The sequence below is a fragment of the Platichthys flesus genome, chromosome 5, assembly GCF_949316205.1.
Source record: "Platichthys flesus chromosome 5, fPlaFle2.1, whole genome shotgun sequence".
In the NCBI taxonomy this organism is placed as follows: domain Eukaryota; kingdom Metazoa; phylum Chordata; class Actinopteri; order Pleuronectiformes; family Pleuronectidae; genus Platichthys; species Platichthys flesus.
In genome coordinates this window covers 24,926,296-24,941,499 of record NC_084949.1, presented here as the reverse complement: position 1 = coordinate 24,941,499, position 15,204 = coordinate 24,926,296, and the positions used below count along the sequence as shown (strand labels likewise).

At 43.8% G+C, this 15,204-nt stretch overlaps 1 protein-coding gene across 4 annotated transcripts in view; it reads left to right on the top strand.

Annotated features, from left to right (window-relative positions):
- The window catches only part of lpar2b (lysophosphatidic acid receptor 2b), a 16,724-nt gene extending 2,549 nt beyond the window's left edge, over window positions 1-14,175 (top strand). For 3 of the 4 annotated variants that reach the window (XM_062387476.1, XM_062387477.1, XM_062387478.1), the window contains exons 2-5: window positions 2,876-3,336; window positions 4,798-5,292; window positions 7,874-8,133; window positions 11,291-14,175. In XM_062387476.1, coding sequence (XP_062243460.1) covers window positions 3,081-3,336; window positions 4,798-5,292; window positions 7,874-8,133; window positions 11,291-11,395 — 1,116 coding nt within the window. In that variant the 5' untranslated portion in view covers window positions 2,876-3,080 and the 3' untranslated portion in view covers window positions 11,396-14,175. Of the gene's footprint in view, window positions 1-2,875; window positions 3,337-4,797; window positions 5,293-7,873; window positions 10,066-11,290 lie in introns of all 4 variants that reach the window. The other variant, XR_009920703.1, reaches the window with a different exon arrangement.
- Window positions 14,176-15,204: the final 1,029 nt, after the last annotated feature.

Here is a 15,204-nt window from a genome sequence, read left to right as displayed (position 1 = left end):
GGTGTGGCTGCTCTGGTAATGACCGGTTTGCATTCAAACTGGTGTTTACCGATTCACCCCGGTTCATTCACACTCAAACACAAAGGCACATGATGCATTCAATCACACAGTCAGGGGAGTTCAGGCCTGCAGAACCTGGAGCCACCTCGGTGAACTCTGCGTGTGTGGTAGTTTGTCTTTTGAGAAGGGAAACCCCGTCGGGCTGACAGCTAAAAAACAAAGTGGGAAAGTTTTAAAGGATTCCTTCTCTGCAGTCCATTTTGATTTTGGGTCACGTTTCCTTATCAGTGCCGGCCTCTTTACAAGCCTCTGGCTCGGCTCCTGAGGATAAGAGCGCTGAAGGAAGGAGGGAGGCAGTCGCTCGAGGTGGAGCTCTTGACTTTTGGCTCTTACTTGTGTGGTGAACTGACATGTGAGTCCTTGGATTTATTGTCGTTGTAATAGTGAGGCAGTGTTTTTTCACAAAGTTGCCAAGCAGCTTAAAATTGCTTATTCTCACCCCCCACCCCCGTGTCCTTTTTTCTGTAGCAGGACATTTTTATTGACATTTCCAAGTATTTCTCTGAGGTGTAATTCATGAAACTTGATGAAAAACAGATCCAGATATATTTAGGGAACTTGTTCAATCTGTGAGCGTTTGTGCAATTTGTTTCTTAAACTTTCTAATAATTCCATTTCCTCTCGTGTGAGTTGTGCATTTCCCATAGAATCAATTCAAACTATTGCGGTGCACACGCCCATGAATACTCTTGTGCAAACCAGCTCTGCGTGACAGCTCCAGTACACGGGGCTAATGAGTGATAGATAAGTTATCGGGTGGAAAGAACTGCTCGTCACGTCTGCAGCGGAAATGATGAGGTCTGACTGATAGACGGCACGAACAAGAGGTTACACTGTGGTCTATAAGTGATATATGAGAAGTAAAAAAAAAAAGTTTGGTTGTTTTAAAACTGTGGCGGACAAATTGGAGTATGGTGGGCCACCACAGTCTAATAGCTCATAGGAAACACTGTGTTTATAAAGAGGGGACCAGCGCTCTGTAGCTGCTGCAACTGGGAACCATCACAGTATCAATGACAGCGGCCACTGGTTCTGCATTCAGGCTCAGGCAGCAGGTCTTTATTTGCAAACGGCTCAATTACTGCAAGTCACTTTAACAGCTTCAGAAAGAAAAGCATCGTCACCGACTGAAACAAACAGCTCGTGCCACCCGGGCAGGTTGAGCGTGTTTTAAGGTGTGCAGCACTGAATGTGTCGAGGTCAGCGTAATCGTAGTAACAGTCTGCTGAAACGTGGAAGTTGGCATCACCCAGAGTTTGTGTTTTAAAAGATGAGATTATCTAAGATACCAGGTCTAGCAGAGATGTGAAGACCTGAAGCTCTGAGCAGAGGAAACGGAGACTTCCTGCCTCCGACCACACAGATGTGAACCTTCCAGTGTTACATGCACCCACACATCTGAACACGCCCCCCCCATTATCCCTGACTTATTGTTGTTTTGACGCTCTCTCATTCTCTCACTGCATGTGTCTGTCTCCTCTGTCCTCAACCGTCTTTAACTTGTTGACTTAATCAAATCCTTGTCCTGCAAATCTCCTTCTTAAGCCTCTAAAGGTCCCGGTTTCTGTTTTTGTATTTCTCTTCACACACCCTCGGTAGAAGAGTGGGTCATTGAGGATCCCTCCCTGTGTGTGTGTGTGTGTGTGTGTCTGTGTGTGTGTGGTGTGTTTGGATTGAGATTGAGTTACATAGCTGACTGTGTAATTGTGAGGTGTGTCTCCGCTGTAGGGAGCCGCTCGGCTCTCTCTCCATTGTTGCGTGGTCGAGCTGAGCTGGCGTTCTTAAGAAAAAGGCAGAGTATGAAAGGGTCTGTTGTTGACTCACAACGCACCATGTGGCTCGTACACGTTTACTGTAAACGGAGGTTTGATGCCTGTAGTTGGAAAGTTTGACACGTCTGTGTCTCGACGCGAAGGCTGAGATCCGGTCTGACACGTGGTTGTTCTTTTTTAACGCAGCGTTTCCTCCGTGAAGCCTTGCGTGTCCCTGTCGTGACTCGTCCGGACCTGTGGATATTTGTCGTTCAGATTAGTAACAAGTGCAAATATCTGCGGCTGCTGCTGATCAAGATTTTCTGGTTCATGCAGAATAGAGTTCTTGAACCAGTCGGCCTTGTAATGTAGATTTCTTCTGCTCGAGGGAAATCTATTTACATATGGAAAATAAAAACTAAAACGTACAGAAGGCAGCGTGTGTTCACTCGTCAGCTGTGAGGCCGCTGATGGTCCGAATAGATAATTGACTAATGGATGTATCGGCTAAAATGAAACCAATCACATTTGGATTCTTACCTTTAACGCTGTGCTATTGCTGTGTGAGTCTGATGCTTCCTCCGGCTCAGATGATCATAATCAATGTTAACCTGACAAAAATAATGCTGCATGGCTATAATCGATGTAGGGAAGACTTTATTCTCTTAATTCAACTTCTAAATATTCAGTTGCAGTTGTGTTTCCTTTTTCTATACATTTATTAATCCCTGGGTTGGGTATTTAATTCTGAAACACTTTTAATCATATTGTTTTGAAACCCTCTTCACGTCCCAATAGCATCAATAGAGAGAGTCCACTGTAATAAACACGACTGATCATATCATTCAGACCACATGAAATAATTGGCTGGTGGAGACATTCACCACTGAAACAGATGAGATGGGCAGAAGGTAGCGAAACGTCATCTTCCCACAGTTCCCAGTGCACGTTCATGTGTGTAGTGGGCCGATATGAGGGGAAGGGATGTATCACACTTAAAATAATCGTGGATTATATGCATAAAGTTCGGTAGTTTTTAACGTAATCATTCTTTCCATCCACAGAGTGAAGACGCTACTCCAGCGCCTCAGACTTCAAACTGGATCCCTCCGGTCTTCACCCGTCCAGGGGATGGCATGCCGATCCCCAGCCCAGCTGAGAGGGCGAGTCTGAATGGCGCCCTAGTCCTTCGCCACCGCTCACCATCTGCAGCCCTGCTCTCGCTCTCCCCCGCTCCTCTCTGATCGCCCCTCAACCCCACATCTCAACATGGATACCCTGACCGAAGACAAAGAGGGATGCTACCTGAACCGCACCGTCAAGTTCTTCTACGAGGAGAGCGGCAAGAACATCAGCGATCACTGGCGCGATCGTGACTACGTGATCGTCTCTATGGGAATGATGGTCTGCTTCATCGTGATCTTTTCCAACCTTCTGGTCATTGGGGCCATTTTAAAAAACAGACGCTTTCACTTTCCCATCTACTACCTGTTGGGAAATCTGGCGTTGTCAGACCTCTTCTCAGGTACAGTCCTTTTAATTATTATTATTATAAACTGCTCGTTCTATTTAATCTGCGTTTGAACACGTTGAGAAGTTTTTAGTGCTTCCACAGCTGAGTCAGAACACAGCACTGTGACAGAGACACTGGAGGTTTAACCCTCTGCACAACCCTCTGTGAACTCAAGACTTTTAAACCCATTCAAGCATCAGAACAATTCACCCACATCTGAAAGGGGGTTTTCACTTGAGATTTGAGGAATTTCTAAACACATTCTTTCAGCTTTAAGGCCAAATTATCTCTTTACACACGATCCTCTCTAGGTCAATGTTGATCCTCAGCAAAGACTAAGCTGAGATTGACGCCTCAGAAAATAATAGAAAACACGTGGGAGTCAACGACACATGTGGATATCATAAAAGTTAAAGACGATAATTGAGAAAATGCCTTAGACCTCTTATTAACTGCAGACCCGCGTATGAAACATCTAGAATTTATTTTTTGTTTCTCTTTCTGATTCCAATCTGTGGTAACGTTCTACAGTGAGGCTGCTTTTTAAATTAGGCCTCAGGGCTTTTTTATAATAATAGATTCAAAGTAAAGGTGTTTAGAGATAGAGGACTTGTTGAAATGTGGTTTTACAGACACAGGAAACTCGCCATGTTATTAATACTTCCCCTGTGAGACGTCTAGAGTGTGGATGCTTTGAATTAACACGGTGCTGTGTTCCGATGTGGTAATGCTGGTACATCTGAAATGACGCAGGTCACGATGCTGCAGATAAGTGGGTTTAGAAAACAGACTGAGTGTTTTGAGTCACATCATCTTTCCAGTGGTGTGTTGTGTGCGAGTGAAGGTCGGGTCCTGTTTAGAGGGAAACACACTTTTAATACCATATCAATATTATATTCATAACCTGCACAATGTGTATTAGATCCTATACAGTATAAATATATACTGTTTTAACTATATCAACACTTGGAACTACTTTTTCTTGTTTCTTCATTATTAAATTAGTGAAGCAGCTGATTCTGTTACTTCTCCTAATATGCTGTTTGTAAGCGAAGCAACATAAAAACCAGATGTTTGTTAAAATAAAGATATTTATTGTGAGGAGGTGAAATGAGGAGAGGAAACCGGGCGAGTAGATGCTGTTTTTAAACCAATAAAAGAAATTTAACAAAGAAAAACAGAGTTACATTAATCAAAGTAAAAAACAAATACAAAAACCGGCTGCCTCTTCTTTCAGCAAACTCTAGGTGTCACCAAACTATGTTATCATCCAAAAGATTAATAATCACTCTTCTCGAATAGCAAACAAAGAAGCCCACTGGCATGCTGGGAAAGGATCCGGCTCCTAACGTCTTGATTTATCCAGATAATGGGCCAGTCTCTAGCATTTAAAAGATGAATGTCTATGTTGCAAGGACTTGTCGCTCTATGTAGAGTTTCTCTGTAATGAGGTCCTCACTCTTCTCCTCGCAGGTGTCTCCTACCTCCACCTGATGTTCCACACTGGTCCCTGGACCATCAAACTGTCCAAGATCCAGTGGTTTGTGCGACAGGGGCTGATCGACACCAGTCTGACGGCCTCGGTCCTCAACCTGCTGGCCGTGGCCGTGGAGCGTCACCAGACCATCTTCAACATGCAGCTGCACAGCAAGATGAGCAAGCGGCGGGTCTTCATCATCATGGTGTGCATATGGCTGGTGGCCATCGTCATGGGCCTGGTCCCCACCATGGGCTGGCACTGCCTCTGCGACCTGCCCAACTGCTCCACCATGGCGCCGCTGTACAGCCGCAGCTACCTGGTGTTCTGGGGCGTCCTCAATCTCCTGACCTTCTCCATCATGGTGGCCGTCTACACCCGCATCTTTCTCTACGTCAGGCACAAGAGCAAGCAGATGTCCCAGCACACGTCCCAGATGAGACACCGAGATACGGTGTTCAACCTGATGAAGACCGTCTCCATGATCCTGGGTGAGGGAGCGTACACCCCCCCCCCCCCCCCCCACACACACACACACACACACACACACACACACATCAAGGAGTGGGTGGTAAACGGGAAAGCTTTAATCAACCAAAGTTCTGGTTAATTCTAATCAGCCGTTATTTCTTTCTTCTCCTTCGGTACGTTTTGAAATGACAACATCTGGTTTCCCTGCTGTCAACAGACGGACTCTGTTTTCAATCTGTGTGGGGACACAGTTTCCTGTTAAAGTAAACAAACGGAGAATGGGAAATGTTAGTCATCAATGTTTCTTTGTTAGTCAGTAAAAAATGTGAAAAATGAATGGAATTCCATAGAGTTCGAGGGGGGGGTGTTTCATAAATGTTTTGAAAAAGATAGAAAAACATCTTCATTCATTGACTTTGAGTTAATGTGTCTCAGTGGTGCATGGAAATACCAGCAGAACTCTCTCCCACTTTAAACCTGCAGGAAATGCACCAACACAAGTAGATGGTGCTCAGCAGAGCGCATTCCTCCCCCAGGACCCACAGTGACTTTAATCAAGCCTCCCTAAAGTTCACATGTTCCCAGATACCAGTTCACTGAATGATAGTTTTCTGTCTTGTATGATACATATTCCATTCGCTCGATATCAAATTTAATGGGTTCTATCCTTCCACCCAGTTTAGTTGAATTCTAGCCAGTTGTTTTTTAGGTTTATTGTCACTGTGCATCTTTCTAACACAACAACATTTAGTTTGGCAGCAGTCCACTTAAAAGCATATATTTTAAAAATGAATAAATTGCCCTCCAACACATGTCTGATTCTGATCTTGGTTGAGGTAAGAAAACACAAATATAAGCAAAAACTTAAATCAAGAAAATCGTATTTTTATATGTAATATAAGTGTAAATCTTTTTGTTCTTAAAAACAAAAGGTTTCATATCTGCGAGCAGTGACACTCATGTGTGTGTGAAAGTCTCCTATTGGCCAACTGATAAAGAAAAGAGAAAACATCTCAGGTCCGGTTTGATGCTCTTTGTAGGTTTTATAACTCATTTCACAAGAGATTCAAGATACTTCCAGGGAAAACCTCCCTTGAATCTTCCCAGAATAAATCTACAGAGAATACCTGGAGCCTCCTCCACCTCCTCCACCTCCTGTTCCACCTCTGACTGATCCACTGCGTTCAGGCTCCTCTCAGCTTGTCTGTACTTGTTCCACTCCCCCAACACACATTCGCTGCTTCCCTCTTTCTCCCACTGATTCCTCATTGTTTGCAGAACTGGCCGTTCTCTCCTCTCTCCTCTCTCCTCTCCTTCCCGGCCTCCTCTTCTGCTGCTGCTCTCTCATTTTGTACATTTGATTAAATTCCTAAACGTTTTTTAAAATGTTACACGTCTTTCTGGCGTCGCTCGGCAGCCAGGGTTCATCACCTCGGGCATGTGAGGAGAAGCGTGAGCGTGCCCTGACAGGGAGCTGCATAGTTGTGTTACTGTGACAGAGAACAGCTCCTCCTGCCCGTACGACACCACACAGCGGGTGTGTAGTCATGTACTTGTATGGTTGTGCGGACCAGCTTGACGGTCTGACCTTGAGCGCGCAGGACATTTTAGCAAAGTGGGAACAGTTTGTCCGATAATCACGTCTTCAAATTGCTATTTTGGAGTAAAGACGTGGGTTAAGTTTCAAATTAGAAGTTAAACGTGAAAGCAACAGTTAAATATTGGGATTGCACACTGCAGAGTTTCTGTGTGTGAGCGTGTGTGTCTGTGTATGTGTGTGTGTTACCACAGTTTCCTCACATCTCCATCTTATAGCTTCAGCTTCCACATGCTCGTACTTTAATGCTGGACCTGCTCAGAATGTGTGTACATAATGAATTCCTCTGCTGCCTAATACAGTATTATCATAATGAAACCTGATCATACAGACTAAACTCAGTCCACATGCATGTGTGAGTGTGTGTTTTTGTGTACTTGTATCTTTGTGAGGACCATTTGGAGCCCATAGACCTTACAGGGTGAGGACATTGTGGTGTTTGCTCATGGTTAGTGTTGGTATTAGGTCAGTGTAAGGGTTGAGCGTGTGAGCTACAGCCACACTGCGTTGTTTTTGTTTGAAAAAAGTGTTGTTGACCCTGTTGTCGTCGCTCACAGCTGCAGTGCAGTTAAATCCTTGATTTCCAATGATACAACTGCTAACATGTGTGAAGCTGTTATTCGAGCGATCTGCGACAATTCCCGTTAACACAGACACGCACATTAGTGGTCATGTGATATGCGTGTTAGTGTAGACAAGGATTAAGATAATGCTAGTGTGGACAGAGATTGTCAGGGTGGATGTTGCCTTAGTTGTGCGTTTGTGTGTATGTGTGTGTGCAGGCACATTGTCTTCAGAGGAATTTACAGTACATTCCCTCTTTCTCTGTTGCCTACCCCCCCCCTTTACTTCTCCACATTCTTTACAACTCTGTTCATTTTCTTTCCTCTCCTTCTTTATCTGTGAAACTCCTTCAACTTTTCTTGCTGATATCCAGTGTCATCACCAGCCTTGTAACGACCTTACGTGCCCTCCATGACGCTCCTCCCCTCCTCCCTCTCCAGGCTGCTTTGTGATGTGCTGGACGCCCGGCCTGGTGGTGCTGCTGCTCGACGGCGTGGGCTGCGAGAGTTGTAATGTGCTGGTCTTCGAGAAGTACTTCCTGGTGCTGGCCGAGTGCAACTCCTTCGTCAACCCCATCATCTACTGCTTCAGGGACAAAGAGATGCGGAGGACCTTCAAGGAGATCCTGTGCTTCCCGTTTCAGCGTGGCAAGAATCCCCAGGACGCCACTGGGACTCACTTTAACACCCTGGACCACGAGGTACTGTCTGAGAGCAACGGAGTCGACGACAACAATCACAAACAAAGCAACTGTCACTGTGGACTGTAAATAATAAACCCTTGAAACCGCGCTGACTGTAGACAGAGGTTACCCGCTCGCCACGTACAGTACGATCGTGACAACCAAACAGCTTGAACCACAACCGAGCCGACTTAACAACTTAATATTCTGACTAAATGTTGCTCGTTATATTTTACAGTGTAACGCAAAATATATTTTTATAATATAATCAGATTTATGAAAAACTAAAGTTAAACCGTCCAGATTTACAAACTCAACAGGTCTTTTTTTAAGTTCAGTTCCCTTGAGTGGGTTTATTTAAAATTTTTAGAATGAGAAGCTGGTGGAGACCAAAAATTGAGATAAAAGACCCAACTTCCAATTCGGTACAAGCTAGATGTGTAAATAAGCAGCTGTTTGCTAATAAGTTCATCCTGTCAAATGGAAAGTTGAAGATTCAAAACTTGTTTTTGCTTCACAAGACGTCAAAAGAGTCAGTTATTGTATAGTTTAAAGAAAACCCCCCCAATCAGAGGCGGATCTCCTCCTCGTCCGGCTTTTGTCTGGTGGAGTTTCTCATTTACTCCTAAATTGCAGTAGTGTTTTTTTGCAGATGGCAAAGCAACAACATTTAGGTGATGAATCTCGAACATCGTCACCAAAAAAACCTATGAACCTAGAAAATATCAAAAGCTCTCACCTGGTAATATAATCCTCAACAAGCGGATCCACTGCTGACATCACATTCAAGTCAAATGTAGTGATTCATTGTTTGAAAGTGTCTGGTTTGTGTATTATACTTAAATGTTGATTCTCCTTTCCATTTTTGTGCTTGAGCAAATATAAACCAACGCACTTCTGCTTTTCATCTCCTCAGTGGGTGAACGGCTTTTCCAACAATCACCCGATGCTCAGAACTAAACCTCAAACCAACGGCAAACATTCTGCCACATTCATTAATCAGTGATTCGTGCAGAAGCAGAGAAACACACAGTCTGACCGTTTGCAGACAGGAACTCCTGATAATCTCCCGCTGTACATGGGCTCACTCCGACATTATCCAGATCTCACAGACTGCTCCTCTGGATGATTTCAGGAGATTATCTGGAGTTCGGTGCATGTCCGATAGCAGCTTATGCAGCTCTTAAAGAGTTCTAAAATACTGCAAGGAAGTTAAATATTAGTTACAACCTGCTTAGCGGAGGTAATGACCCCCCTCCCCCCCGAGAGTCAGCAAACACAACTGCTTTCTCAGTTCAGTATTTTCAGTTCCAGTCATGTACACAGCCGCAGACACGTCGCCTCTCAGAGAAACCGTTAACGAACACTGTGAAGGAGATCAGATCCTCTTATCATGGAGTTCTGATGAAATCAACAAGATGAGAATGAAAATAGAGACAAAGGCCCAACATCCATGACTCGCTGGTTCTGAACGTTGAAACTGGGACTGAATTAAAGCCGTATTCAGATTGATTATTTGAGATCTGCTCTGAGCACTGGGTGAGACACCGGGGGGGACCAACTAGTTTGTCTTTTGTGGAGAATCTGAACCTCTGTGCCGAACAAATGTATTGATTTGTTTGCTTTGGTTCACACGAGGACACAATGCTAACCCCCCCCTCTCGCTCGGCTGTGCTCGTGTCCTCGCTCAGCGTTGCCTTGTGGGCTCTCCACCTCTTGTGCTCGACACAGCAGTACTTTGCTCTGAGCCACAGTTTCAGCCCCTTGCTGGAGTTCTTCGGCTGCTCCCTGCTTCAGGATCATTTCCCTCCTTTGCCCTTGTTCGTGCTCCGATCCAGAACTGAGGCGTGCAGGTAGCTTGAAGGGCCGCATACCTCAGACGAGCTCAACAGCTTGCAATCACCGGAGCTGCACCACATCTCACACACTCGCACGTATCAGATTATATGTGTGAGTATTCAGCAGTTTACTGGTTTCCGTTTCTTGTTTGATCAGTCACCAGGATTTGTATTCATATACAGATTCACCAAATTGTCACGTGGACCTGAAACGCCAACAAAAAGCATCGCTGTCTGTAAACAGCACCTGTGTTGTCCCATCCTTCCTCTAATGTTTATGGAAATCAGCTGAGTTGTGTTAGCATAAACCTGCTGAACACACAACCTCCTTGTCCGAGGTGAACATAGGTTTTTTTTTTTGTGTGTGGATACAGTGTGTTGTGTTGATCAGAACACAGCGGAGTGTCGTCTCTGTCAAACTCACATCTCATAGAACGAGGCCTTTAATCGCTCACACTTCCTCGTTCTGCAAACAGGTTTCTTCCCCGTTGCCTCACGCACTGGTTCACACAAGGTTTTGTACTAAGCGCGGGATTTGTGTGTTCTGCAGTTTGCTCATGTGCATGTGTGTGTTCTAGTTGCACAGCGTTTTAAAGCGGTCCAGATGTGCGCTGGTGGTTAGAGTGGAACGTGCTGCTTGCCACATTTCCTCTGACTTGTTGCTCTGGCATGTGTCTATGTTGAAGACACACACACAAACACACACTTGCAGCCTGTTACCGCTTCTTACAGGAAGTGCAGTCATGAGTGTGTGGTTTTGTGTGTTCATGTGTAGGTTTGAGAAGAGGTTTAACTTTTTTTTTGGGGGGGGGGGGGGGGGGTCATAAGCTGTGGAGTAAAAGTTACCACATTTATGAATCATTCCAGATTGATAACTCTTAAGAACTCTGGAGGGGAATCTCACAACAGGAAGCTTTTTATAGGGAAATCACTATATTCAAATAACTATATTCTTTATTCAAATAAATCAACATGTGGATACTTACTTTCATATCATAGGCCTTTAACTGTTGGTGTTATTTTTACAGTGCAGGAGCATCTTCATATTATCCCGTGTTTTTTATTTTTGTACAAACATTGTTTAAAAACCCGTCTGAATAAATGCATCAATGTGCCACCAGCTGTGACGTGTCTGGTCGTGTGTGTGTGTGTGTCTGCCACTTTTGTGTCTTTTTTGCCACTAACAAAAACCCAACTAACCCATTTTCTCATCTTTCTTCCTTTGCCACTTCCTGCTCCTCTCTGCTCCTCTCTGCTCCTCTCTGCTGCTGCACCTTCTCCTCACTCCCAACCTCGGCCTCACCCTCTCCATCTGTCTCCCTACATCTTGTCTGTAGACCTACAAGTCTCGCTCTGAGGTGCCGACACAGAGGGGCAACGGGACGCGTCTCCTCCACCACGGCCCGGAAGACGCACCTACCTCCTCGGACAACTGGAGCTAAAACTTAAACAACGGCGAACTTTCAACAGACAGAGAGAGAGAGAGAGAGGACGTGTACCAGCGACTCTGCCGATCTGTGTGTGCTCACATAAACAAACCTCACAGTCTGTTGCTCCTCAGGCGACAGGCTGTTTATTCTGTGTGTTGAATCTCTACGTCTGCTGCCGGCGGAGGATTTCTTTGGATAATGTCTTTGTTAAAGAAAGACAAAAGAAAACTGATCAGCTTTCTAATATCAGTGGCTCCTTCCTCATCCCGTTGCTGAGGCTTTTACACAACATGGGGGGGGGGGGAACTGACATTTCCTGTTTGGACGTAAACAACCTGTCAGGTCCCCCCCCCCCACACACCCCTAACCATGACAGGACGGTGGTAGAAGGCAACACTAACATCCGCTGAACAACTGGAACATGTCGGCACAGATGGAACGTGTGTGTGTGTGTGTGTGTGTGTGTGTGTGTGTGTGTGTGTGTGTGTGTGTGTGTGTGTGTGTGTGTGTGTGTGTGTGTGTGTGTGTGTGTGTGTGTGTGTGTGTGTGTGTGTGTGTGTGTGTGTGTGTGTGTGTGTGTGTGTGTGTGTGTGTGTGTGGAGCGTCTCACAGCAGAAGAATGTGGAGTTACAAGGCCAGCTGCAGGCCGCGTCATGTTTAATGTCAGGTACCAGTTTATTAGGTACACCTGACTAGAACTGATGCGGTCCTGTCGCAGCGCTGGCGACCCCCAGTGGTCGGAGACGTTTTGTTTTTCTGCTGTCCCACCGTCCAAGTCTTGTGTGAACATGATATTTCAAGGTCGCCTCTAGGGACTCTCTTCACATTTGGTACAAACGTTCAGTTGGACACGAGGGTGACCTGATTTAGATGTTGGTGGTCACAGGTCAAGGTCACTGTGAGCGCAAAAAACTTTTTGCCCTTGTGAACACAATATCGTAATAAAGCCTTGAGAGAATCTTGTAAAATTGTCCAAAAACGTTCACTTTGACTCACAGAATAACCGATTAGATTTGGATGCTCACGGGTCAAAGGTCAAGGTCTCTCCATGCATGTTTTTTGCCGTGGGGGTTTCTTCACTTTTTCACCAGCTGACACTCGAGGTGAACTGATCAGATTTCAGTGGTGAAAGGTTTCAGTGACCTCATGTTGTGAATGTGACGTGTCATTGAACACCCGGAGCTGCACTGGTTGGCAGAGACATAACCAATCATTTTAGTGGTAAATATTTAAAATTTATGTGGATTCATCATAATCATAATTTTGGTGGGCTGCAGTTTGTGGTGCTGTCCACTTATCCTGCCCTCGTTGTTTTAAATTCAGTGAATCTATAATCTATTCAATCTATAAATGATAGAAATCCCACTGCAGTATAAGCTGAAAAATGAACTTCAGTCTGCAGAACTGTTATGCGGTTATACAGTTAATATAAACTAGACCTTAGTAACCTTCTTGCTGGAGGTTTTATCTGTTGGTTTCGCTTATAAACCGAAACCTGAGTGTATATAAATTCAGTGGAGATCAGGTTTCATGTGCACAAAGTCTCTGAGGCTCATAAACAATACTTTTATGAAGGGGATTTTATAAAGGGAGTTAACAGACGTATTTGTTAATGGTTGATTAAATCCTTGACGTCACTGATTACTCATCATAGAACATGTGGGTTGCCAGGTTGTGTAGCTCGCTCAGTGGTTTCAACCAAGCCTACATTCGTGCAGGAAAAACCCGTCTTAACGAGTTCTGCTTCGTCCAAATTTTATTTATTTGTTCTACGAAACTAAACTCATCAGTGGTGGCACTAATGTCATTACATAAACGGCATTATTCAGTTCCATTGTTAGAACTGTTAAATTGAAGACCTCTAAAAGTTAGAGGAAAAAACTTGATGAAAATGTAAGTCTGGAAACCAAACATATTCATATTAATGTTTTATAAGAAATCTAAAAGCACCATAACATGATTTGTCTTGTAAAGTTTAAACTTATCTTTTTCAGAAAGTGGTTCCTAGAGCCCACTGATCATTTCTTCTCCAACAAATATGATAAATCTTCTGTCTTATGATTCTGGTTTAATTGTAATTTAAGAGTGTGACACTTATGTTGATATTACATCTCCCGATGATATTATCAAGGATTTATTTTTTTATTTTACTCTGTCAGATGAGATTGTGTTTGTGCCATTTATACACAATGTGTTTATAAACTGTTCCATCCTCACATTTTTATTGTAGTGTTTCTGCTCTGTCCTGTAAATCGTCTCTGAGCTGGAACAACCCAATACGCCTTTGTTAATGTTTGTGATGTAAAGCTGTATTTATGCTCATTTTGTGGATATTTCCTGCACTTAAACAGGTTAATATTTTTTATTTTTCATCATTTACCAGCTACAATCATTTCCTTTTTTGTAACGTACGACTGAGTAAACGGCAGCGATGTGACGCTTCACGTTAAAATGTGCTGCAGCTGATTAATGTCACGTAAACTGACTTCCTGTGTTCTCGTTCATGGACTAGTTCTAAAGATGGACGACGCCTCTGCACATCCTCGCTGTTGTAGAAACATGAAGCCAAAATATCCCAATTGCCAAATCTGTTAATCACGATGTTTAATCCAGTTTATTATAAAATGGTCAACTAATCACCCAGTAACATGGAGGAGAAAGCGTTCGTGTCTGCAGCCGGCCACAAGGGGGCGATCAAGATTCCCTTTTGAGGATCCGTCATGTCGTCCGTCTTTATTTTCAGCCTGTGGTCTCACGCTCCACCGTGACGTCATTAAAAAACCTTGAATGTCTCTGACTCTCTTGTCGTCCTTTTATTTCATCTCCAAAACAAAAGTCTCTTCATATAAATTGTCCTTTTGCTTTGATTCCTGTCAAACGAATGGATCTCGTGGGAACTTGAATTTTATTTTAGACGCTTTCGAGAAACTTTTCTGAACGTTTTCCTCTTTTTTCTCCTTTGTCTTTAACTTCACAGAGGGAGAGACATCTTGACGAGTCCTGAGCTCTTTCTTTTGTTCCTGAGAAAATGCCCTTTTCATCTGCTCTCCTACTTTCCCCAGCCCTCCTGCGTTCCTCTCTTTCTCCTCCTTCATCGGCGTCTTCCTCATGTTACCCAGAGAAAACCTTTGCTTCAGCTCTTTCTTGTCTGTTGGCAGTGAGAATCTCCTCTGGGAAGACTTCCCCTTCCTCAGGTTATCCAAGTTCAGCTTGTCCAGGGACCGAGAACTCTTCTTCTTGCTCTTCTTATCGGGCAGCGCCCCCTTCAGGTCACTCCAGGCTTTTTCCAGAGGTGATTTCTTCTTCTTTTTCCAGACAAAGGTTGTTTTGGAGGAGGATCCACCCATCGTCAGCTGACCTGGAACAACAGGAATAAACACGTGATCCACTCTTAACGTGAAGGCTTAGTTAGAATTTTCTAGAGAAACTTAACAAATGTTTCATACGACAAATACTTATATTTGTAGTTTTAAGTTCTTTCTTTATAAATAATTAAAGGCTAAGGTTGAGGGTGTTTTATAAACTTTAGTGTTTTATTTCATTTTTTCAAATTGCGATACCTGAAATTAACCAATTAAACATTTGAAAGAAATCAAGTTAATAGTTTTCAAATTAAAGCTAAAAATACAAAATAACTGCTTTAAAAGAAAGAAGATTTTAGAATTTGAATTTTCTAGTCTCAAAAGGTTATATGTCTAAATGTGAACACAACACGTAGAGACACAACACATCTAGGCCTTCACACACAAATATAGCAACACACCTTATCTCTTCCCACGGTCGGTCACAGATGAGCTCAGCTGCTCTCGACTCCTCTTGGT